The sequence below is a fragment of the Zingiber officinale genome, chromosome 8B, assembly GCF_018446385.1.
Source record: "Zingiber officinale cultivar Zhangliang chromosome 8B, Zo_v1.1, whole genome shotgun sequence".
NCBI lineage: Eukaryota > Viridiplantae > Streptophyta > Magnoliopsida > Zingiberales > Zingiberaceae > Zingiber > Zingiber officinale.
Window position 1 is genome coordinate 8,805,752 of NC_056001.1, and position 27,362 is coordinate 8,833,113.

Genomic DNA, 27,362 nt, shown 5'->3' on the forward strand with positions numbered 1-27,362 from the left:
TTTTTCCATCAATATCAAAATAAATCCGAAAACCACCAAATGAACCCACAATCATAATCAAACTTTCTAGAATTAATCATACTTAGCAAATGCCCTTATTGCGAATTAACCCCAGATGAGTCTGTTAGTGCAACGCCCTGCCACCATTGCTGTGCCCAGAAGGTAATAAATAAATATATTTGAAGCGTCAAAATAACAACGGGTAGACTAATACATGCACCACAATATCCATCCTCACGATATGACACGTTGGCACATGATAAACTTTTAAAAGATCGATTGGATAAAATAACGACGATGAAATCTCCTACCCACCCCAGAATCCTCTCGAAACTTGTAGCCACCAATACAGCATCGCACGCAATTATTCAAACACGATTAATTTTATTTTGTAGGGTCTGTGAAACCACTTCTTCAGCTTCCAAGATAAATCGGCGTGTAATTTTGATGCAATTTATTTTGGTTTCTGATGTAACGAATCAGAATTAACTAACTCGGCGTACATATCTGCTATCGCCTTGGCAAAATACGCCTTTGCTTGAGGTCTCTTTATCTGGAAAGATGAACTTGAATATAACTATAAGGAGCATTTTTCAATCCAATTAAATGAGGGAAAAGAGGTTATAACACTTGCCTTGAATGTTGGGGTAAGTAGACCATTTTCTAAAGAAAAGGGCTCCACAACTAAAGTGACAGCTTTCACAAATTCAAAACCTCTCAGCTGGAAGGCATGGACGTCAAGGATTAGGAGAAGAATTAGACATGTAAATATCGGATTTGGTAACGCAAGGTGAAGAGTTACCTGAGCCTGCTTTCCAACATCATCCATGTCAGCAAGGACTGCGGCCCTTGTCCGTGGGTCGCTGCAGAGCTGGGCTAGACCTTCATACTGAAAATAAAAAAGCGAAACATATTTAAACAATCATTTTTTAGAAAAGTTAATGATCAAGTCTGGATAATTTCTTAATAATGGGAATCAACAGTCAAAGATAACATGCAATGCAACCTTCATAATGCAAGCTAGAGATGTCCCCGGGGTCATGGTACCGCGATAGGATATCTAAGTTATCTCTCAGGCATCCGCGGTTCGAATCCCAGCTATGGCGTATTTGTAGGAATTTTTCCTCCAAATGGGAGACGTAATCAAAGGATGCTGGGCTTCTGGGCTGACCGCCGCGTGCGCTTCCCGATTTACCCTGATGGCCGGTGGGAAACTTCCGTAGGACTGGACCAGTCACTCCAGAGATAATTAACGATGCTAACTAGGATTATCATAATGCAAGCTAGAGATATCTTTAGCAGAAAGTGCCCCTCATGCGTAGGTTTATCTCATACAGGATGTTGAACAAAGAACCAAAGCCCCCAGGGCGTAGCGCAGATGATGGGCGCATGGTATTTCTGGCGTAATGGCCAGGGGTCGATTCTCAGGAACTGACGACCTGAGGTTTACCCCGCTATACGCCTATGGCCTGTGTATCTGCATGAACTTCCCTCCATATCCATGGGGCCGGCACTAGGAGGACCGTTAAGGTAGCGGATCTACCTTTTGAACAAAGAACCAAAGAAACAATAATCGCAGTAGCATTAAAGCTGGATCTCACATGACATATAGTTGCAAATAAACTTTTCATAGGACGGGATGTTTAATTGTATGTTTTCTGGCGTTTAACAGTGATATTTGGACTAGCACATAATCTACCAAGGATCAACAGAGTTAAATTTCATATAATTTCGCATAGGTACCAGTTGTAGCTGGGCTTTAGCATCTTTGGAGAGGACTCGCACTCGCTATGCTATTATCTTTGGTGGACTAGGGCTACCTGAAGGGTCCCTTTTAAATGGCATTGATACCCTTATGCATTATTTTTTTATAGCAATTACTGGTATTTGACTTTATTTAACCTCAATGACCATGATATTTGCCAGTCAGTATATGGCAATTAGGTTACTCGGACATCTCAATTTGTCCATCTTATTTTCCACCTAACTTTATACAGAATATTTCAGTCCCCGGATTCTGGTTGAGTGCAATGCCAACAGAGAACTAATCTTAGGCATGTGGTGAATAGACTTGAGCACAAATAGGTTCCATAGTTAATGGAATTCCAATGCAAAAGAGAGATTGTTGCAAACCAACCTTTATTCCTTCTGATGTAGCCCAAGCTTTTAATACATCTTGATCCACTGAAACTACTGCAACTAGATAGGAATTGAAGCTATCACCTGGCGTCAATTAAGATTTGTATTGCTTAGCATGTCATATGTTCATAGTCATGATGATAGTTGAAGAACTTACCGTAGACAAAGCATTGAGACACAAATTTGCATTTGGCATATACATTCTCTATCTTTTCTGGGGCGATGTACTCACCCTGAGCCAACTTAAAAATGTTCTTTTTCCTGTAATTTTTCCATTAAAAATCAGATGATGTAATTATAAAGATGAAAGTTGATTACAAAATTACGAAAAAAATTACCAATCTTAAATTACACATATTTGAAGCCATTTTGCAGAAAAGAGTTAAAAGTTACAGCAAATAGCATGTTCCCGTTCAAAAACACCATATTCCAGTCTATAAAGAATGAGGCATATTGTCCAGGAGGCAAATTAAGATGACATAATCCTTGCATCTAACATTATTCAAAAGAGGTATCTTAGGCACAATGCATATAACTCTTAGGCATCAGCTTAAGTCATAAGCCCCACACCTATTACTGCTCAGAAGACATCAAAACCATGGTTAGAAGTTAGAATTCTTAAGCATAGTGTAAATGGCACATGCACATCCACGTCCACATCCACAAGGGTTTACAAGTACATTAACAAATATTCTATCCCCAAAAATCTACGGCTTCAGCAATACTATTATATTTATCACTAACATCATGCCCCAAATAATTGAAAGTTATGATTCTTACACCTGGTAATAAAAACAATTAAAAAACTCAGCTATCCTCTCGTTACTAAATGTTTATTTTGACAGTATACCTATATTTCAGTTCCCTTGTGGGTGACACAATAGTTAGAAGACAAAAAAACTACAAACTTTATATTTTTAGAAACAAAGTAACAAAGAATACCATGGTTATACTTGCTGCTGAGCAAAAATAGTAAATAAATTTACCTGTCAATGATCTTTAAACGTCCTCCAGGTAACCATAATCCTATGTCTCCTGTGTGAAGCCATCCATCCTCATCCATTACCTCCTTGCTGTCAAATTAGTTAAGGTTTCAGAAATTTTAAGATCATTAAAAGTTACATAAGGAAACCAAACAATAAGAATTTCAATTACGTCTGCACTTCGTCCTTGTAATAGCCTTGAAACACGATTGGACCTCTTACACAAATTTCTCCACGGGGATACGGTTGATCATCAGATGTATAATTCATTTCAGGAACATCTTCAAGCTTGATCTCTGTCAAAACATCTCCATTTTCATAACATCAAATATTAACTAAAAATAGTAAGAGAGTTGAGGAGGATAAACAGTGAAACCCTAACATTCAATTTCAATGCTAGGGATAGAATTCCACATAACAATTATTGAAAATAAAAAGAAATCAAACACGAATATCTTGGGATATCAGTGGAAATAATGAGCGGATACACACTGTTAGAATTTTCTTTCTTCCATAAAGAAAATTCTTGGAGATAAAGAAGAAGAAAGTTATGTTATTTTTCACTGAAAATACATATTCACCTTTTCAAACTATGAAATACTCAATTTGACATTACAAAATCTAACAGCACATATGTATCTTTATAATCTAGAAATCTAAAATAAATTTCACTATGGAACTAAACCTAGATCAATGAATATTGGTTAAAATTATATACATACCGCTTATTATAATCTTTTTGTTCACCCTCAACAAAAATAGCACCAAACCAATAATGGTAAAGAGGAGTGACACTAGAGTTAAAAAAAAAAAACTAAGATCTCTTTGTTCGTATCTTGTTCCAATTTTAATTGAGTCCAAATCTAACTTTGATGCATCACCAACTAATATCTGTAAAAAAAAAAAATTGAAACTTGCTATAAATCTTGTAAAAGTATAAAATTGATAATTGGTTGAGACACTTGCTATAAAATTGAAACTTATTCCAGTTAATCTTGAAATGCTTTCAAGTGTGCTGACATGGCTTGATATTAAAACCATTTAGCGTCCAATAGAAGATGTTTCTGGCATGTAAGGAATCAACAAAAGTTCCATCCAGTCTACAAAATTTGTTTTGAGTTCGAAGTAATATTCAAAAAAGGAAGGAAAAAAAAAAAGAATTCTTGATTGCAATTGTTGATGGATTCACTATATGTTTAACCATTAATAAACATTAAAACCCAACAATAACAGTGCATATAACTTAGTCACCTTGAAAATAGATCATGAGAGATATTGAGATGACAATTCCATGCCTAAGCATAAAAAATGTGAAAGCAGTACACTTCACGGGAGAGAGTTAATAGAATACTAGATGCATTGTTTAGGTTAAAAGTTTAACTAATAATCAAAGACCAATTAAGTTCTTTAAATTTAGGCATGTGCTCAAGAAGAAATGGATTACCATGTGGGAAAAGAAAAGAGAGTGAGAAAAAGGAAAATCACATAATTATATTTACTAGATAGAATACAACCTTAAGCTTGCTATAGAATAGTGTGAGAAGTATCCATCAAACAAAAGACAACTACAATGTCTGCAAGTATGAAAAAGGGAAATATCAGATCACTTTCCAATTAGTGATATTCATACTCACCACAAGCAGGATTTGGAGAACCAACATGACCAGTTAAATTGTCGCCCACATCCATTCCACTTATGACACAAGATGTCTCTGTCATCCCATAGCCTTCAAGAACTAAACCAACAAAGCAGCTGGAAGGTAGGATAGCAGCAAGTTGGTGAGACAATCACAAAACTGTAAAGGCGGATCAACATACAATATCCATAAATCTTTCTTACACTCTTAGGAAGTCCATAACATCTGCCGACAATGGAGAGGCACCTGAAGTCATGAATCGGACACGGCCTCCAAGTTTTTCTCTAATTTTGTTAAATACTAGTCTATCCCAAATTGGTGACGAGCTCTTTCCTGAAAAGATTATAACTTTTCTTGACAAAAGTTACAAAGATCTCAACTACGAATCCTTCTCATAATTTTCTTATGATCATATGCAAAGAACCTTTTAGATATTTATCAGTGATTCTTGGAACCGATATGGTTTTGCTAAGATAGTTCACACTGATATGCGCAGCAGTTGTTTGATAACTTGATACCGGGAAAAATGACATCTAGCATAGGTATGATTTTTTTTTTAAAATTAAGTATGCTTCATTTCTCAGCTCTTACCATTTGCTATTGCTTGCATCTTGGCATTGTAGCCTGCATTAAATATCCTCTCTCGCAAGCCACCAGATGTCTTCACCGCATTCATCACACTAAAATCAAATGTGGTAAATGATGCATTATTTCATGTATACAACTATAGAAAAAAAATACATATATCTATCTTTTGTTGGAAAAATATAGATAACGCCAAGTTACCCATCATAAATTCTGTTGTATAATCGAGGGACACTAGAAAACAGGGTAGGCCTTAGAGCTTCCATATCCTCCATCAGTTTCAAATTATCCTGGAAGTAGAGCAACCCTTATAAAGAATCTAGAAAAGATAATATGATACAATTTCGCAGGACTAACAAAAAATGGAACTTTGAACATTCAAGGAATTTAATCACGGGCATACCAGCAATTGAAATGGTAATGGTACTTCCAAATAATGAAAAAACTATATAGTAAGAACTAAGAAGAGAACCACTCTGGATAGTAGATGATATTTTTTATTTAAACAAATAAATAGGTGGGGCAGAGTTAACACAACTAGCCTTTTCATTCTCTCACTATTAAATTGAACTGAAACAAAGTGATCTGGTTAAAATAATACACTCCATTCAGACCACGCTATCTAATTCTGAGCAGTCTGTGTACAGTTTGAAGAGATAAATGACAAATATCAACCAGTTCGATCATCATTTCATTTATTGTGTCTAATCATGGTTTTAAGTACTACTAAGAAGCATATGAGAATTCATATTTCACATTCAACTATCACAAACAAATTGTGCAGGTTAGAACCACTAAATATGTCAAAATTCATGGTAATGTTAGTTGGTACAAATTAGAAAACCAACAAAGTTATAAGTCCTGATCAAACTATATAAAAAGTTTTATACAAACTAAAACTAATACTGCTCTCAACATTTGATACAAAAATCCCTAACCAATTCAGAAGTCCTATCTATTTATGTATCTTATTTTATACTCTTAGTATTTCTAGACTTCTAGAAATTTTTGGCTTAACAATAAAGTTATAGCAGAATTGAAATACATACCCCCTGATAGAAACCAACTGCAACTCCAAAATATGTCACCATAATTTGGTTAACACGCTCATAAATATGGGCCAAAGGAAGATATGATATATACCTGCAAGAGCAAACAAAGAAATATTTTAGACATGCCTTAATCAACATGATAGATGAATAACAGTAAGCCCCAAATGAAAATCACTAACACATCTGAGGGGTAGAACTTGACACTCATACTAGATCCAGCAGCATTTGCAATCAAGTTTCCATGAGTAAGTACAACTCCCTATTGCACATCAATCATCCATGACTCATCAGATACCAAATATGATGAAGATTTATACAGTATTATTTGCACCAAACTGAAACTTTATAGTACCTTAGGTGTCCCAGTTGTACCACTGGTATAGCAGATAGTTGCCACATCTTCAGGTTTTGGTGGGCAATATCTCTGAATATTACTTTGCCCCTAATTAACAAACCAGATCTGAGGATCAGGCTAGAATATCATACTTAAAGATACATGTAGGTCACAGGAACTTATGTTGAAAGAGAAACACAATGATTTTGATTAAAAAAACAACAGGTCAGGGATTTATTGCATGTATGATAAAACCTACTAACTAGGACATAATCGGCCATAAAAGACAAGATTGATGGAAGAGCACCACTAAATATTAATTGCAGTGAAGGTGAAAAAAGTAAAAGTTTGGAGTCTGTACATGTTGAATACTTTCGAAGATTCCCTTGATTATAGGGATTATGATTGATTTGAATCCCATGATTATAAGGCTTGAGATTGATCTTGATCGTATTCCCTTGATTGTAGGGATTGAGATTGATTTTTTCCTTTTCCTCCTTATATATATAAATACCTACATGTAAGTAGATTAATAGTGAAAATAGAGAGATTTTTTCCAACTCTTCTACATGGTATCAGAGCAAGGTTAACCCTTCTCTGACCTAGTTTTTTTTTTTCTCTGCCGCCACTACCAGAAACCCTAATATTGAGTTGTTGCGTCACTACCAACCCTCTCCTTTCGGCCTAATCTAATCTATTGGATCTTATGTAGTTGGAGTAAATAGTAGATTGGAACTTCTTGATCAGCCAGCTGCTTGATCTCAAGCGTTGCTGGATTGCCAGAAGGGGAATCAATCAACACTATTCCAATCTATTACTACTCAGGTTTCTATCTCTGAATTTCTCCTACGACGACGCCTTCCTATTCTAAAACTAATTTGGCTACCACTATCAAATTGAATAGAACCAACTATCTCCTATGGTCACGTTTGTTTGAACTATTCCTTATAAGAAGAAGGATCATATTCTGTTCGGCCACTCTAAAGATCGGAAATATTCAAATTGGTTTTGGATGACTGTTTTGTTATGGCTTGGCTTCTCAACAGTATGGAGTCTGTAAGCACTAATGTTATGTTCGTGGGAATTGCCAAAGAGATGTAGGATGCTTTACGTGGTATGTATTTGAATGACAAAAATGTTTCTCGATCGTTCGAATTATATGAAAAACTCTTCTCTCTTCACCAAGACGGTTAATCTGTTAGTAGTTATTTTGCTACTCTTAAAGGGGTTGTCGAGGATATACCGTCCTCTCTCTTGTGACGCTCAGACTCGAAAGAATCAGTGGGAGGAATATTTGGTGGCAAAGTTCCTACCCGATTTAGATTCTACTCTACGACTAGTTCAGGATAATCTACTAGCAAGTGATAACATTCCTACGTTATCGAATGCTCTGTCTCGGGTTCTTCGTGTGACCACGGGCCGTCCTGATACCAATTTTTCTTCATCTTCCGACACTTTGACTATCGCTGCTCGCAGTCAGATGTTCTTTCGGGGTCACGGTCGTGGAATTGATACCACCGAGAAAGGTCGTTCGTGTGTTCACTATGGTCGGTCCAACCATGCCTTCGAGAAGTGTTAAGCGAAGTTGGGTTAATAATGCATCTACTGAACTATCGACTCCATCACCGGACACTGGCAATCACGATGATATGATCTCAATTTCTCGTACTGATTATGAGAAATTGCTTCGCTCTTCTGCTAGCATTCCCCCAACCATGGTTGCCTCATCCTCTAGGTGTGTTTGTTGTGTCTCATGAAAAGTCTTAGATGCTAAATTTCGGTGCTTCTGCTCATATTACTGGTACCAAGTCTATTTTCTCTTCCTCTTTTGTTTCCTCATCTTTATCCTCTATCTATCTATCTAATGACACTTATTCTCTGATTATAGGAATAGGTGTTGTCAGGTCCAATGCAAATATCACTCTTGATAATGTCCTCTTTGCTTTGCAGTTAAATTTTCTATTGTTTTGTATCTTTTTATCCATCCTATTGTATTTTTTAAGATCTGGAAACGAGGATGATTGGTGGAGGACATGAGCATGATGGTCTATACTATTTGGATTTGGTTACACCTAGAACTCTAGCACCTGTCTCCTTATCAGTGGCATTGTCATTTAGGTCACCTATTTTCTGCCATTCTTATAAGTTTAGTTCTTGTTTAGTCTATCAGTGCGAGTCCTATAAGTTTGACAAAGACCATCATACTTCTTTGCCTTCTAGAATTGATAAACGTAGTTCTTTTGCATTTGAGCTTGTTCATTGTGATGTTTGAGACCTAGTAGAGTTGAGTCTAGAGGGGGCTTTTAGTATTTTATAATTTTTGTTGATGATTATTCTCGCGTAACATGGTTATATTTACTCAAAAATAGGAGTGAGATTTCTGAGGTGTTAATATCATTTTATAATGAAATAAAAGTCCAATATGCTATTGTCTTGCACATTCTTCAAACCAATAATACACTTGAGTTCACTCAGAAGACTGTGTCTACATTTTGTGATTCTCATGACATAATTTATCAAACCTCTTGCTCACCGTCATATTTTAAATGTAGCTGATACTCTTCTTTGTCACATGCATGTTCCGAAGTTTTTGTGGGGGTGATGCTGCACAGCTTGCTTTCTTATAAATAGGATACTGATAAAAACCCAATTCCAGATGTGAACCTGGGTTATGAAGGAAACATGCTGGATTATCTGGATCATGTGGGAAACAAGCCTAAAACATGGATTGTATATTCCAAGAGGGCCAAAACACAAAAAGGGTAGTAGGTAATTTATATTGCAGCAGTTATGTTTTCATGTTTGAGTATGTGTGCGGTTATAAGTTGGTAGAAAGTTAGTGGAGAAGGATCTAAGAATTATTATCAAAAGAGAGTATGGGCTTTGGCTGGTGGAGAAAATTTCTCTATCAAATTCGAGTGTTTTTGTTATACTTTTCTGTTAACTATAATACAATTCTGTGTGTTTCTTTATTCTGAGTTTTGGAACCCTAACAGTATTCAGACCTGTCGGATGTAAGAGGGGTTGTATGCTTAGAAGGAATGCCAAAGATGTCAAATAGGGTTAATGTTTTGGGAGAGATGCAAGAAGGAAGTAGGGAGCAAATCAAAGGTATAATGCAACGATTCTCTGCAGTGCAACAACATGGTTCTCTTTTACAAGAGATCAGCAAGCAATTAGGAACAAGGGTTGAAGCAACACCATTGAAGGGGGCATCCATTTCAGCTAATCAATCATCAGACTCAAGAATATCAAAGTGATCAATTGGAGGAGTACAAGATGTCTATTAAGAAAGTAGCATTATCAGTGTTTGATGATTGGGATCCAGTGGCATGGATTACTAGGGCTAAAATTTATTTCAAAGTCCAGAATACTTCTGATGAAGTTAAGATCAAGTTGGCACATGTAAGTATGGAAGGCCCTACCATTCATTGGTTTAGTCTTCTTAAGGAGACCGAAGTTAATCTAATTGGGGAAAATTTTAAACGTGCTCTCATTTCTCGTTATGGAAGGTGTAGACATAAAAATCCTTTTGAAGAGTTGGCAGCATTAAAACAAAATGGAAATGTAGAAGAATTTACTAAAGCCTTTGAGTTGATTTCTTCACACATTCCACGTCTTCTAAAAGAGCAGTATATTGGCTATTTCATGAGTGGATTACAACCTCATATTCGAAGAAGAGTTCGAATGTTAAATCCATTCTCTAGAGGGCAAAGGATGTTGAAGAGGAATTGTTAGAGGAAGGGGGGATTTCACAAAAAACATTCGAGAAGGAGAAGTAATCAAGCAATTTTGGCCAGGCAATGCTGGTCTGGGCAGTTTTCAACCATATGTTGTGAATAATTCAATTCAAAAGAAATTGGGTCAGTCTTTTCAAATGGGCAACACTAGTAAAACATCAGGATGGGGTTCCAATTGGATTTGTGACTCTAAGGAAGCTAGTAATGCAGGTTCTACATCAAATAGAAATCCTTCTTTATCCCAAGCCTCTACGGCATGAAAAGGAGAAGGAGATAAGCGAGGGTTCATGGAAAAATTCAGAGGAATTCGTTCCATTTCTTACCCAGAATTATTGGAACGAAGGGCCAAGGGATTATGCTTCAAATGTGGTGAAAAATTCCACCCACTTCACCAATGTGTAGAGAAACAATTGAAGTTATTGGTGTTGGAAGAAAATTTAAAAAAAAAAAAAAGGCACCTCGATGTATGAAGCTTTCACTATGCGGGGTCCCGGGAAGGATCCATTGTAGCAGTCTTACCCTGCTTTTTGTAAGAGGTTGTTTCTAAGATTTGAACCCATGACCTTTTGGTCACAAAGCAACAACTTTATTGATTGCGCCAAAGCTCCCCTTCTAGTGTTAGAAGAAAATGAAAGGTTAAGTTCGGATGGAGAGATAGTGGGTCTTGAGGCAGAGACTTCAGAAGATGAGGAGTAAATTCATATCCCTCATCTCCTGATGCTCCTCGCCCCTCCGATATTGATCTACCTATTGCTCTTCGTAAAGATATTCGATCTTGCACTACCCATCCTTTGTCTAATCATATCTTGTTTGATTACATTGGTCCTGTGTTCTGCGCTTTGTTATTTCTCTATCATCTACACAAGTTTCAACTTCCTACTTTGAGGCTTATCAACACTCGACTTGACAAATTGCAATGGAGGAGGAAATGTCTATCCTTATCTCTCATGGTATGTGGGAGTTGGTGGCTGCACCACCTTTTGTTGATATTGTTGCATGGGGTATTTACTCTGAATTTAAAGTTGGTGGTACTATTAATCGATACAAAACTCATTTGGTGGCCAAAGGATTTACACAAATTTACGATATTGACTACTTTGAAACGTTCTTTCCTACCGTCTGCTTGAATTCTATTAGAATTTTATTCTCCTTAGATGTCAATCAATCTTGCCAATGCATCAGCTAGATGTGAAGAATGCCTTCTTTGATGGCGATTTGCATGAGACTGTATTTATAGAGCAATCTCCAGGGTATGTTGCTATGGGGGAGAATGTTACTATAGTCTGCAGACTTAAAAATGCTATTTCAAGTCTTATACAAAGCCCCAGAGCCTGGCTTGATAAATTTAGTAATATAATTAGAGTTGTTGGCTTCAAATAGTGAAAATCTGATCATTCTGTGTTTGTATGACAGAGCACGAATGGAATTATTATTCTTATTGTTTCTATTGATGACATCCTAATATCTGAGAGTGATATATGTGGGATAGATGAAACTAAGAAGTATTTACAATAACACTTTGTGATGAGTGATATGATAAGATTTGATGAATGTCATTTTCTTTGATGATCTTTCCTTTAAATAAAAATTGTTGTACAACTTATTTTAGACAAGAAAATATTTACAGCAATTACACTAATTACTGCTACTCTACTTTAGGTTAGAAGATATATACAGTAATTACTACTAATCTATTTTAAGTAAGAATATATACAGTTAATACACAAATTATGATAAATTATATCTTGAAATCTCAGCCATAATTTCTGTCATAATTTTAGCAATTGATTGCCCACAATATCTGTCATTGATATCGCTCCTCAAATTGATGCCAAATGATCAGAAAACATCAATTTGGTAACAAGAAAATGATGTCGTTGTCGTGAGAGAGCCTTAGTAAATATATCAGCAATCTGTTGAACAATGGTCATATGAGATAGAGAAATGACATAGACATCATATGCTTCACGAATAGAATGACAATCCACTTCTATGTGCTTGGTGCGCTTGTGAAATACTAGGTTAGTTGAATTTGGATAGCACTAGTATTATCCGCATGAAGCGGAGTAGGTTCCATTTGAGGAAACCCAAGCTCTCACCCAACAGTCCTTGAAGCCAAACAATCTCAGAACATGCAGAAGACAGCACGATATTCAAACTTAGTGGATGATTTTGACATCCGATCTTGCTTCTTGCTTTTCCAAGAGACAAGCGAGTTGCCAATGTACATGCACCAGCCAATAATGGAACGTCGAGTATCAAAACAACAAGCCCAGTCAGCATCACTATATGCAACCAAGCGAATAGGAGAATCCATAGGAAAGAAAAGACCTCTGGTAGAAGTGTCTTGCAAAAAGCGAACAATGCAATGAACAATAGCCAAGTAAAGGTGTCGAGGGGCCTGCATAAATTGGCTAACTTGTTGGACAGCAAAAGAAATGTTAGGCCAAGTAATAGTTAGATAATTCAAGCTCCCCACTAAATGTTTATATAAGGAGGGATCAGGAAGAAAATCACCCTCATCACGATGATATTTAGCATTCATTTCTAAGGGAGTATCAACAGATCGACCATCTCGAAGACCAGCTAATGTAATTATTTCCTGAATGTATTTTTGTTGATTTAAGAAAATACCTGTCACGGTAGAGTTTGTTGGGACCTTGACGCCGCTAGAGGGGGGGTGAATAGCGACTCACCTAACGTTTGCTTCCTACAATGGTTAGTATGCACAGCGGAATACAAAAACAAATACTAACAAGAGAAAGCAAACCTAACACGTTGATTTAACGTGGTTCGGAGATAAAGCTCCTACTCCACGGTTGTCCGAAAGGTGGACGATCCCGATCCGTCGGTGAATGACTTCTCGAAAAACCTCCGGCTAGCTCGAGTAGCTCCTTATGGATGGAGAAACCTCGCCACAAACTCGCACAAGCTCTTGATCACTTAAAAAGACCTTGGAGACTCTAATAGGGGTTAACCACCTCTATTTTCGTTAATCATGGCCAAGCACCCCGAGCTCTATTAAATAAAGCTTGGGAGAAAACACCTAGCTGTGTTTCCCGCCACCAATCGACTGGTACAACCACCAGTCGACTAGTCATAAGTGAAATTCGATCGTTACAAGCCAACGGTCGGTTACCAGTCGACTGATGAAAACACCAATCAATTGCTACAGTACTGCTACAGTAACGCTACAGTACTGCTGCAGTGCACACTGAAATTTTACCCTAGTACAATCTCTCATGCACTCGTCATTGCCCACACAACCTAGACCTAGCCTTTTAGCCTCCATCAATCTGCGTCCCTCGGATGTCTCCCCATCCTTCACGCCTTGCCTTCTGGAGGTTCCATTAGCCTTGTTATCATTGTCGGGTCTTCACTGCCAGGAGCCACGCTCCGGGACTTCATCCTTTGCCAAGTCACATTTGGACTTACATTGTCAAGACTATATACTTGGACTTACACTGCCAAGACTCACCCTTGGACTTCCTCCTTTGCCAAGATCACCCTTGGACTTTCCTTGTGTACCTGTATCCTGCACACTCACAATGCATATCAAATACAATAATAAACCTAACTTAAACCTTTGCCCAAACATCAAAACCTAGGGTACCCAAATTGCTCCGAGTTCACTTCAAGGCCTAAAAAATAACGTAAAGGACAAGGTCTTTCATATAAAAAAGAGCTTTGAAGGCGTTGAAGCTGAGAAATCAATTCAGAGTCAGTCCGTATAATAATGATATCATCAATATATACTAGGAGCAAAGCAATTCCTTTAATAGTCTTGCAAAGAAACAAAGAGGAATCATATTGACTCTGGACAAAAGAGAAGCAAATAAACGTGGATCAAAACTTATCAAACCAAGCACGCGGAGCCTGTTTTAAACCATAGAGTGACTTTTTTTAGTTTAGAAACATCAGAAGAGGATGTAGAAAATAATCTTGGTGGCGGAGTCATATAAATTGCTTCCTTAAGATCCCCATATAAAAAGGCATTCTTAACGTCCATCTGTCGTAATGACCAGCCCTTAGAAGCAACAATAGCTAGAACAAGTCACACTGTCGTCATTTTTGCTACTAGTGCAAATGTCTCCTCAAAATCAACTCCATACTCTTGTCAATTTTCAAGTGCCGCCAACCTTGCTTTGTATCGGTCAAGTGATCCATCAGATCACATCTTAATAGAATATACCTATTTGCAACCAATGGATTTAATACCAGTGGGACAAGGAACAATATCTCAAGTATGGTTCTCTTGAAGAGCTTGAAGTTCCTCTTGCATACATAGCTTTCTCCCAACATACATGTTTAGTGGTCTGAGAATAAGAGGTAGGAACTGTAATATCAGCTAAAATAGCAAAAAAACCATACCTATCAGGAGGACGACTGATATGATTAGATCTTCAAGGAGCCACTGAAATGGGCACTGGATCAGGAAGGATTTGCAATGATGGGGGTTGTCGTCGCTAATAGACAAAACTAAGTTTAAAACGCTCAATGGAGGGAGATATATCATCAAAGCTAGGAAGAAGAACACCATTTGAAGGGAAATCTTGTTGCTGAAAATAGTACTCATGTTCAAAGAAAACCACATTTCTAGAAACACGCAGTCGATTAGCGGTAGCATCAAACACAGAAATCCTTTGTGAGTAATGTTATATTCCATAAATGCACACCTTACTGATTGAGTTGTAAGCTTGTGGCGTTCATGTGAAGGAAAGTGAACAAAGCAAACACATCCAAAAGTGTGTAGCATATGATAATTAGGCTACATACCCAAAAGACGAAAATAAGGAGAATCAAAATTCTATTATTGAGAAAGTAGCCGATTAATCAGATAAATTGCAATCGACAAAGCTTCCACTCAAAATCTAGGTAGAACTAATGTCTCTAAGAGTAAAGTGCGAACCATATCCAGCAAGTGATGGTTCTTCCATTCAACCACCCCATTCTGTTGAGGGGTATAAGGACATGATCGTTGAGATATAATGTCTTTCTATTGTAGGAAAGCTTGGAAATCATGTGACATATACTCACCACTATTATCGGACGTAAATTGCTTTTCCCCCCTCCCGATGTGACACTGCACCCCCCTCCTCTCCTCTCTCTCCCTGTCAAATGACAGATTTATCCTTTTTCTTTTCTTTATTTTTTAAAATTTTTATTTAATTTTATTTTTAATTAATTTTATTTATTATTTTTTCATAATACTTATATATTTTTAATTTTATTTAAATTTTATTTAATTTAACTTTTTAATTAATTTAGTTTATTATTATTTTCATTAATACTTATATATTTTTTAATTTTATTTTTAAATTAATTTTGATTATTATTTTTTAAATTTTGATTTAATTTTATTTTTAATTAAATTTGCTTATTATTTTTTTATTTTTTCAAAACACCCTTTTCTTTTAAATTACGATCTTAACTCTTGACATATATTAGAATCTCCATTCCCTTTAAATTATCCATCTTCCAACCTTAACACATGTCAAAATCTATCATCCCTTTAAATTACCCCTCTTCCAACCCATGACACATGTCAAAATCTTTCATCCCTTTAAATTACTCCACTTTTAACTCTTGAAACATGTCAGAACTTATCACTCTTTTTAAATTACTCATGTCAAAATCTCTCATCCCTTTAAATTACCCCCTTCCAACCCTTGACATATGTCAAAATCTTTCATCCCTTTAAATTATCTCACTTCCAACTCTTGGCACGTATCAGAATTTCTCACTCTTTAAATTATCCATCTTTCAATCTTTGATACATGTCAAAATACTCCTCTCCTAAAATATATAACTAAAAATAAACAAAAGATTATAAATATATAATAAAAAATTATAAAAAAAATATGGATCAATAGCTTCTTTTTTTTTAGCTTGAGCAACACATTTAGAGAATTCCTAAAAAAAAATTATTTTAAAAAAATAAAACGGATAAAAAAATAGATTAACAAAAATAAAATAAAATTAATAAAAAATAAAACTTAAAAAATAATAATAATAAATTAAAAAATATAAGTATTGGTGAAAATAGTGAATTGTTTGAAACAGTTTTTTTTTTAAAAAAAATAAGGGTAAACATGTCATTTACGAGGGAGAGAGAAGGGAGGGGGAGGGGATACTGACAGTTGGGAGGGGGAAAAAGCAGCTCTCTTATCGGACCGTAAAATCTTAATGGAGGTGAAAAATTGAGTCTTAATATAAGCCACAAAAATTCTGAAAATAATTAACATTTCAGCCTTAGTATGAAAAAAATATATCCATGTGAAACGATTATAGTCATCAATGAATGTCACGAAATATTTATACTGTGCATGCGAAATGATAGGAGTAACACCCTAAACATCACTATGTATAATCTCAAAACATATATTAGCATGAGTACCATAGGTAAGAAAAGATAACACTTTACCCTTTCCTAATTTACAAACAGAGCAATCAAGAGATAAACTATTAGAAGAACACTGATTTTCGTTGCCAAGAAAACCATGCTTTAGCAAATGAGACGATATCACATTATTTGGATGGCCCAATCATTTGTGCAAAATGTTAGCCTTATTTTCGATAATAATAGAAGCCAAAGACAAAGTTCTAGGAATAGTAAATTGCAATGGAAATAATCTGCCCACTTTAGGCCCCCTCATGATCACCTTCCCTGACCTCTGATCCTACACAAGACAACCACAACGAAAGAAATTTACATCACAGTTATTATCCACCAACTGCCCAGCAGAAATTAAACTAGTAGACAATCTAGGAGAGACAAATACATGCCAAAAGGAAAGTCCAATATCACCAATGGCTGTAATTAGAAGATTACTACCATTAGCAATTTGAATATTTTGTTTACAAGTATACTTCTGAAGATTATGTAGCCAATCAGGTGATCCCGTCATATGATTTGATGCCCCAAAATCAACAAACCAAGGAGAAGAAATAATCTTACCTTGACCATGAAGTCCAAGAGTAGAAAATGCTGTAATGATCATCTGTTGGACCATTTCTGGAGTAGTAATAGGCTGATTTGTGCCAGCAATTGTGGATGTAGAACTGATAGTGGTAGGGTCTAAGATAGCAGCTTGAAAAGCTTGGCTTCGTCAATTTTCTAGGAGTATAGAACATTGCTTGATAATGTGTCCATTCTGTTTACAATAATTGTAGAACTTCTTACCACAATTGCGGGCAATATGCCCAAACTCTTTGCAACTATAGCACTACATTTGTCCCTTTCCTCGGTTCTTCCCTTGAGCAGCATAAGCAACATTAACAACCTCAGATATCTCCTTGGACAAACCTAGAACAACTTGTGTAGTCATTCTTTATTCTTCACACAACAATTCTCCAAGACATATATCCAAGAAAGGGACAAGATTTCTATTCAGTAATCCAGCCCGTGCAACTTCAAATTCTGGCCTCAGTCTCATCAAAAACTAATCGCGTCTACTATCTCCGTAAATCGCTTGAAGGCTGGCTAAGGCCTCATTAGGTTCCTTCGAATAGATAAGACCAGAATATTCACTCCATAGATTAATAAATCCAGAATAATACTGCAGAGATTACCTTGATTAAAATTACTAATCTCAAGTTCTAGTTGAAATCGTCTTGCAATGTTATCTTGATGATATATGCGTTGCAGATAATCCCACATCTCCTTAGCTGTACTAAAGGAACGTAAATTGTTCACCATATGAGGTTCAATAGAACCTAAAACCCAAGAGATGATTCGAGCATCCTTTGTCTCCCATTGACTAAGTTCTGTACCTTCTTTAGGAGCATAGAAGACCAATCAATGTAATTCCAAAGCTTCTTCCCTTTCAGAAACATTCTGAAAGGAAATTCCCATGCTGCATAATTCTTTCCTAAATTTGATAGCCAAAGTCTCTGTAGATATTCTTCCAAGAAAATTCTCAGCAAACATTCTTCCGAGCAAAATAAAATCTCAAAGCTAAAGTAGTTGATCAGAAATTAATCAACCCAAAAAAATGAAAACAAACCAGAATACTCTATAAAACAGAAGCAAAAGAAACTTTCGAAGATTCAGGGGGCGTTTGGTTTAGGGTAATAGGAATGGGGAATGGGAATGAGAATCATTTATTACCATTGTTAATGTTTGGATTATAGGAATAGGAATACAAATAAGGGAATGAATCCTTGAAATTGGGTAATAACTCATTCCCATGTACCTCCCCTTCAATGAGCCATTACCCTATTTTCATCAATCAAAATATTCCCTTATTCCAAAAATACCCTTGACTTAAAACTAAAATTTTCTCCATTAATATCAAATATCAAAATATATTTATTTATTTTTTCTTTCATATCACTTCTCTCTATTTGTTCTCTCTCATCATATTTTCTCTCTCATCATTTTATCACACACTTTCTCTCTCATCATACTTTCTCTCTCCTCAATCTCTTCCATCACACTCTCTTCCTTTTTTTCTCATTACACTTTCTCTCTCATCATACTTTCTCTCTCCTCAATCTCTCCCATCACACACTCTCTCTCATCATACTTTCTCTCTCCTCAATATCTCTTGTCACACTCCCTCCTTTTTTCCTCAACACACTTTCTCTCTCATCATACTTTCTCTCTCCTCAATCTCTCCCATCATACTCACTGTTCTCTTTTTTTCTCATCATACTTTCTCTCTCACCATACTTTCTCTCTCCTCAATCTCTCTCATCACACTCTCTCTCCTCATTTTTTTCTCATTATATTTTCTCTCTCTTCATCCTCTCTCATCATACTTTCTCTCACATCATATTTTCTCTCTTATCTTCTCTCATCATGCTCTCTCCAATCACACTCTCTTTTCTCATTTTCTCTCATTACACTTTCTCTCTCTTCATTCTTTCTCATCACACTTTCTCTCTCATCACACTTTCTCTCTCATCATTCTCTTTCATCATATTTTTCTCTCACATCTAATTTTTTCTCTTATTTTCCTTTAAGGGTAAAAAAGGAAATTTTGATTTATTCCGATAGAAGATATGCAACTAACCAAACATTGCTTTTAAGAGTGATATCTATGCTCATACCCATTCCCATTCCACAATACAATGATTCTCATTCCGATTCCTATTCCTAGGAAAGAACCAAACGCCCCCTCAATTATGAATTTTAGAGCCTAGCTCGATATTATGACAAAATTTGATGAAATGGCTAAATGCCATTTTCTTTGATGATCTTTCCTTTAAATAAGAATGGTTGTACAACCTATTTTAGACAAGAAAATATTTATAGCAATTACACTAATTACTATTAATCTACTTTAGGTAAGAATATTCTATTTTTGGTAAGAATATAAACAACTAATACACAAATTATGATAAATTAGATCTTGAAATCTCATCCTGCATAGGATATGGGACGTCCTAAGTATTTCTTCGGAATTGAAATTGCTCTTAACAAATCTAGAGTTTTATTATGCCAACGGAAGTATACCACAGATTTATTCAAAGAAATTGGATTGCTTAGAACGAAATCAGTTGATACGCCTATAGATATCAATTCAAGTGTTTGGGATGATATTGGAGAGTTATTTGAGGATAAGATAAAATATAGACGGTTTGATGGGAAACTCATCTACTTAATAATAACGAGATCTGACATCTCTTCTATAGTTAGAATAGTCAGTCGTTTTACGGATAAGCCGAAGCAAGTTTACTAGGATTCTTAAGTACATTAAGAAATCTATAGGAAAAGGGTTGTCATTTAAGAGAAATGGGCATCTAAAAATCGAAGCTTATTCTGATGCCGACTATGCTAGATCTAAGACTGACAGATGGTCCACTTTTGGGTATTGCATTTACGTAGAGGGAAATCTAGTAACACGGCGAAGTAAGAAACAAATTGTTGTTGCTAGGTCAACTGTTGAAGCTAAGTACAGAGCCATGACTCACACCGTAACCGAGATGTTATGGCTAAAGAATTTGCTTGAAGAATTAGGATTCATCTACAATGAACCACTACCAATGTGTGATAACCAAGCAGCTATCACATTGTAAGTAACCCGATTTTTCATGAGAGGACTAAACATATTGAGATTGGTTGTCACTTTATTCGCGAGTGTGTAATGAGCTAGAAAATTACTACATTCATATCATCATCCAACCAAGACGTCAATCTCTTCACTAAAGTATTAGGAGGAAAACGATTCTCAAGAACTCTCTGACAAACTGAATATGATTGACATATATGCTCCAATTTGAGGGGGAGTGTTGAATACTTTCGAAGATTCCCTTGATTGTAGGGATTATGATTGATCTTGATTGTATTCCCTTGATTGTAGGGATTGAGATTGATTTTTTTTTCTTCCTTATGTATATAAATACCTACATGTAAGCAGATTAATAGTGAAAACAAAGAGATTTTTTCCTTCTATTCTACGGTACAAACTTGTGGGCCAAAGGTCTTTTTCAAAATACCTAGATCATTCACTTTGGATTTTGCCTTATGTATCCACTTGAGAGAATTTACCTCAACCATCCTCCTAACAACAAACAGCAGACCAAATATCTCTCCACTATGGCCATCACTCAGAATGTGAAGTTGGGTTTCAAGCCTTTGGTCAAATTATTTGGTGGAGTGGAAATGATGTCACTGATCAATAACTTGACTAGATGGATGGATTACTTTAATATTTTACACATTTCGGAATTTATGCTAGGATAAAGAGCAGATATGATCAAATGAAAAGCTCAAGTTGCACAATTTTAATGAAGAGGCAACTCTGTCAAACAACACAACCAATTAAGATCATTACCTACAGAAATCCATTCGTATCAAATTAAGTGGTGGACATAATTCTGTATTTAAAAATAAAACCCTGTTCATTGAATATTTACATCGTTATCAAGCCTTCTTAAGCATTTCTAAAGTACAAGATAACATGATATAATTCTACATCCTTTCATTTAATTATATTTGCAGTATAATCTTAAGTTTCTTAACTCTCGAGTAAATTTCAGTCAAGATATATGGTAAAAGAAACTTACTTCACTAATCAGTTTTGAATAAGTAATAATCTTCACTGAAGTTGCTGAAGAAATTGAGGGCATCTTCTCATCTATTCCACCAACAACCTATCAAAGAAATTGAAAATAAGCAAAAACTAGACACAATTATTCAAAATCAGAATTTAAAAAAATTAGCTTTCAACAACCTTACCACTATTAAACGAACAGATGACATCTGAGATAAGAAGATAAGTAGCTGCAAAACAAAAATATATGAAGGTTTCAACTGTGAAATCAACAACTAGCTCATTACAGACTAAGAATAAGACAAAGTGGTAGAAGTCAGGTCTTCAGTTTCAAACAAATTAAAGTACTTCAATAGTAAAAATATAACTTAGGAGGAAATCTGCACGGCAAGGATTTGGGCTAAGTCTCTGAAAGAGTAAATTATCCACAAAAAAGGAGATAAATATTGGTTTTTGCAACTTTAAAAAATCCTGGGTATGGACGCCTATGAAATTTGGCACAAAGAGAAGAGCAAATAAATCATAAATGCATGTTAAATTTGATTTATCATGCCTTAAACAAAAAAATTGAACAGCTAAGAGAAAGCATAGGTTCGGAACTCACAGTGCTCAGTGTTTGGGGTACACAAAAAATGACTTCAACTGATGCATGATTAACTATATATTGCACCGCATCTGGTCCTGCAGATGTGCCAATGCCTGTATTTATTACGAACCAAAAAAAATAAAAAAAAATAAATATAAAGACTAGTGAACTAAGTCATACCCAGTGTATCATAAAGAGGCACAGATATATAAGAATATGCTGAGCAGGCATGATCCAAAATAATCCACTCTGGTCTGTTTATAAAATAGAGTCCTATGCATGCACCCTGTCCAAATAGCAAATTAGAATGATTTCTTGTTAAGAACAAGATAAAGAAAAATCAATCATATCTAACACTTAATGGTTCATCAAGAGCACAACCACAAGTAAAAGAACTTAAGATGCAGGAAGTGATAGACGTTTTGCTAAGTGTGGGCATGGGTCAGGTCAATTTTTATTTTTATTTTTTAAAAAATCAACCCTGTTTGTTCTAGGTTGCAAATACATAGATCAGTACCTACTGATGTTTTTTGAATGCAATGCCTACAAAGATACATACAAGAACTATACTAGAACTATGAAATATACATATAAAAGAAACACAATAGCGCTTCTTTGTTAAGTTTCAGTTGCAAGCCACCACTATCGATAGAAAAGAAATTGTTTAACAATTCTTCTTAGTAAATATAAAATATTTTAAGTAACAAAATAAAAGTGTCAAAAAAAGAGAAATAGGCATTAATGCATTATAAGCTATTTACAATAGATGGGGTGACTACGGAGACAGACTGAACAATCTCATGGGATCATAATATAGTAGAAAGCACGAGAGAGCTCAAACACAAGTCACGAAGCAACTCCTCTATCGTTATGTTGATATTTCACAGCATATAGCATATAGATAAATATTTTAATTAATTATATCATATATAATTTAATTAATATAATATACATTACATAAACCCAGTTGGGTTGTATTTTTCCATGTTATAAATAAAAACCCAAAGCCCAATCCAAATCTGAAATACAGAATGTTAAATATTTGAAACCCAAAAAACTCCTGATCTTTGGGTTGGTTCAGTTTGGTTTTCAGTTGGTTGAGATATATTGGTTTTTATGCCCACCCTTACACTTAGACAGTGATGGCTTCAAGCCTTCAACAATTACTAATCCCAACTACTTGAATGTCGGCTAGAATGAATATTTGAAGCCATTTATAAAACAAAAGGAACCTTTGCAGGAATTATTCATTCCTAATGACATATTAAAACAAATTCTCTTATTCATTTTAGCTTGCAATAACTTTTATTTACTCAGCTTTTCATCATAATACAACAAATGTAATACATCTGAATCATTATTACTTACCCTTGGTATTCCATGATAAATAAGGCCAGATCCTACTGCTGACCGAGAGGTGCCGGCTTCTCCATAGGTCATCCACTTGTATCTTGAAAAAAAATAATAGAACAGCAACACAATCATTAAAAAAAAATGACAAGATGGGCATCTCAACAGCCAAAATGTAGATTCTTACTCCCCAACTGTTCCATCCATACGAATCCTTGTACCCAGGTATTTGTAATTTCGAAAGGTCTCTACAGCATGTCTAATGGTCATTGAAAGCAAAGCAACATTCAGTTTGACAGTAATTACATTTGAATAAGTAATATTTCTAAGGAAAAAACTTGTATAAGGTCTTGTATTTAGAAGATAATAGTTTAACATGAATTTAATGTTCATATGGTAATAAAGCTAAAGGAAAAACACTCTTCAGAACCATCTTATGGGGTGTGTTTATAAATAAAAGAACTAATTTCATGAGCTTGAAGAAGAACTTTAATAAAATAGAATAGCCAAAAGATATACTGACTCAAAATTATCATGCAGTGTTGCGATATCAGGATGCTCTGCAAACCTAGAAACTAGCTGCAGTGGGGATCTTGCGGATCTGCCAAGTTAAAATAATTGTTAGATAAATGATAGGCAAATGCGCAACACCAATGTCATGTCTACCTATAAACATTCCATTTCCCAGTTTGCAATTTCTCAGGAAGAACAACACTGTAACCCTGTGCTGCACAACCAAAATACTTGAGATCAAATGAATTAAATACTAATGTTGTGTTTAATTGGAGGGAAGAGGAATAATTACAAGAAGATAAGTGATTTAAGATAGGAAAAAGCAAAGAAATAAAATCATTCACTCGTTTCTCTTCATCTTCATTTACTTGGATGAAAATGAGAGGAAGAAAATAATGTCACAGACATATTATTGTTTTTATTCAATATTCAAACTTCATTTCCTTCATTTTCACCAAATTAAGGAAGGCATAAAATGAAAGAAATGCACAAAATTATATTCATTCATCCTCAATCTCTGCCTCCTTGCCAAGTAACAAAAGAAATTGAGAATTCTTTCATCCTTTTTCCCCCTTCTTATACTACTTCTCTCAAAGTAATCACACCATTAGAAATAGCAGGAGCAAAAAGGGGGGGGGGGGGATGCACAAAAAGTCTCAACTTGAGTAGATTATAATACTAAAGGAAATACTTAATATTTGTCATATGAACCATAAACTGTCATAAAAATCTAAGATTCAGCTGGGTGGAAGAGAAAACTATAAGTAAAAAAATCTGCTAGCAGGTGTAGAAATGAAGAGGGCTTGTAAATGTAACAACTTCAAACATCCATGCAAGCAAAAGATGAGGGCTACCACCTAAAAGCAAGAGAAAAGGAACAGAAATTTCAAGTACTTTTATATCTTTACAGACCTAAACTTTCAAATAAACTGAATGACAGATAAAGTTATTGCATTATTTAAGTAGTGGCAACCCATTTTTGCTTATAAGAAAAATAACAAAGTAGCGACAAGCCATCAAGCAGATCTAAGATTCGTAATACATTAAGCAAATAATCTTTTTAAGAGAAAAAAGTTGCACATTTGATCCCCAAAATGTGGGCAAAAAATAAGTGAAAATTCATATCTAGGTACTAGAATTTTGGAAAAGGATTCTAAGAAACAATTAGCATCACAAAATCTAGATGAACAAGCATTTGAGATATCAGTGAAAAAATGCCACAAACTAAGGGCAAATAGCCTACTAATTCAAGGATTTTATTGGCGATATAGAAGCATCATGATTTAGAGTGGAGGTTCATGAAATAGCTGGATAACTATTCAACACCCAACAACCAGACGAAGAGATGCCACAGCCAAATTGGATAGCTCCTACTTGATCCTGCAACATTTACTAAGATAAACTTTACAGGTAGAGCGGTTAAAACCACTAAACCAAGCCAAGTATCTAGTATGCATGTGAAATGATCTCAGATCCATCAGGACAAAATCACAGTACATTAGCATCAAAACATTGACCATAACCTGACTGTTAAAAACTCATCAAGATGGACAAGTTCCATAAATACTAGAGAGCAAATCCTTTGCCCCAACGGCGTAGCTGAGTTGGTACTCGGTGGTACATTTGCATCACATGTGGAGAGTAAATCCAACTTCCATGCTTACAAGATTAAGCGATTGCATGTCACATCAAATTGACTATGGTCCCACTAGCACAAGCAGGAAATTTTTTCCCCCTCCCCATTTACTTCGGAGTCAGATTTGACAATGGTGAGAGGTCCGAAGAGTCAATTCACCCATTACCAACTGGGTAATTTTGCATGCAGTCCCTATTAGCAAACAAATCTTTGCATGCAGTCCCCATCCATGAAAATCTTTGTTTTCACTCCCCAATTAAACATCTTTACCTAATTACCCATGATATTTTTAGGTACAAAAAGTCTAAAAATTAGTATAAATCCTCTTAAATTGAGTATATTAACTTAGAATCTAGTATATTTTCTATCAAATTGAGTACGATTCTTTTTTCACCTCAAAATATACTCGATTTTAGTTTAATGTGCTGAATTTAATAGGAATTATACTCATTTTTAGACTATTTGTACCGAAAAATATGAGGGTTAATTTCGATAGAAAATATACTCGATCCTAGTATAGAGTACTAGATTATAGTGTAAAGTGCTGAATTTAACATGAATTATACTTATTTTTAGACTTTTTATACCTAAAAAATAAGATGAACAATTTTGATAGAAAATATACTCGATTTTTAATATAAAGTACTAACTTTAAGAAGAATTATACTCATTTTTGGACTTTTTGTACTCAATTTTGAAATTTTTGTACCTAAAAAATCTGAGGGGCAATTTAGGTATCAATATTTGCATGAGGGAGTTGAAACAAGTAATACTTTGCATGCAGGGAATGGAAACAAAGTTTTTTGGACATGGGGATTGCATGCAAAGTTAACATTGTGATTGGGGATTTTTCTCTAATTTACCGTTACCAACTTTAAATTTAATATAAAAAAAAGTAGATTACATGGCATTGACATCGTAAAGTCACAAGAATCGCATAACATCAAATCAATGAACGAGAAGCGAGTAAGGAGTCAGCCAACTGCTAGAAGGTAGCAAAAGAAAGGATAAGGGTGGTCGAGCTAGAATCAAGTAGTCACGTGTATAATTTTTAAGCACGCAATACCAAAGCCAAACAAAAAAATTGGGAGCCAGAAACCACTCCATCGGAGCTTCTCTTTATCCTCCGTTTTCCCCATTAATCACTGACTATTTTTTCCGCGATACTTGAACAATTCAGGAATTACTTTCTAGCTACTTCAATCGACAAGAATAACTCTTTCACAATATTCATATTGCTGATTCAAGAAGAAAATGAGCATGTTACTGATTTTAAATTAAAGAAAAAAGGACAAGAAACGGTAAGAAACACTCCATCTAGGACCCAATCTAGAACCAAGAGACGGGAGGAGGACATGTACCGAGCACGAACTCGCCGACGGTGGTGTTGATGCTAAGGTTAGAAGTCTTATCCGGATCGCTAGAGGCGATGAGATGACCGGAGATGGCTCGCAGCCGGCGTTGGGCAGCGGATTCCATATCTCGATTTGCTCTCTTTCTCCCTTCCTTTCCTTCTTACTTTATTCCTGGGATTTCCTGCGCCTTTTGGCCGCCGATTCCCTACTGATCACGCTCAAATTAAAAATCAAAAAAGGAAAAAGAAACAGACATTGACCGTGAAATATCTCTTCGATTGCGTGCATGGCCTCAATACCCACATCAAATCTTAACCCTTCCGTCGCTGTTTGCATCAGGGCAGCAAACGTCGTTTCTGTAAAACGTGGCAGGTACGCATTGGTAAGCCAGTAGTCCCAAATGTGGTTCCGCATAAATGACGACTGAGAAATGTGAAATAGAGATTCTTCAA

The 27,362-nt window shown here is 35.5% G+C and overlaps 1 protein-coding gene across 1 annotated transcript; it reads right to left on the reverse strand.

Annotated features, from left to right (window-relative positions):
* Window positions 1–150: 150 nt before the first annotated feature.
* LOC122014340 (long chain acyl-CoA synthetase 6, peroxisomal-like) lies at window positions 151–27,183 on the reverse strand. Its single transcript, XM_042570552.1, has 23 exons — window positions 26,917–27,183; window positions 24,073–24,133; window positions 23,930–24,007; window positions 23,594–23,665; window positions 23,425–23,506; window positions 22,237–22,342; window positions 22,075–22,151; window positions 21,656–21,700; window positions 21,484–21,570; window positions 6,749–6,838; window positions 6,576–6,655; window positions 6,394–6,487; window positions 5,546–5,634; window positions 5,351–5,439; window positions 4,963–5,092; window positions 4,757–4,875; window positions 3,295–3,418; window positions 3,126–3,212; window positions 2,297–2,400; window positions 2,138–2,223; window positions 803–889; window positions 635–721; window positions 151–553 (listed from the first exon to the last, which is right to left on the reverse strand). The coding sequence occupies exons 1-23, from the start codon at window positions 27,032–27,034 to the stop codon at window positions 455–457; spliced, it is 2,091 nt and encodes a 696-aa protein (XP_042426486.1). The 5' UTR covers window positions 27,035–27,183; the 3' UTR covers window positions 151–454.
* Window positions 27,184–27,362: the final 179 nt, after the last annotated feature.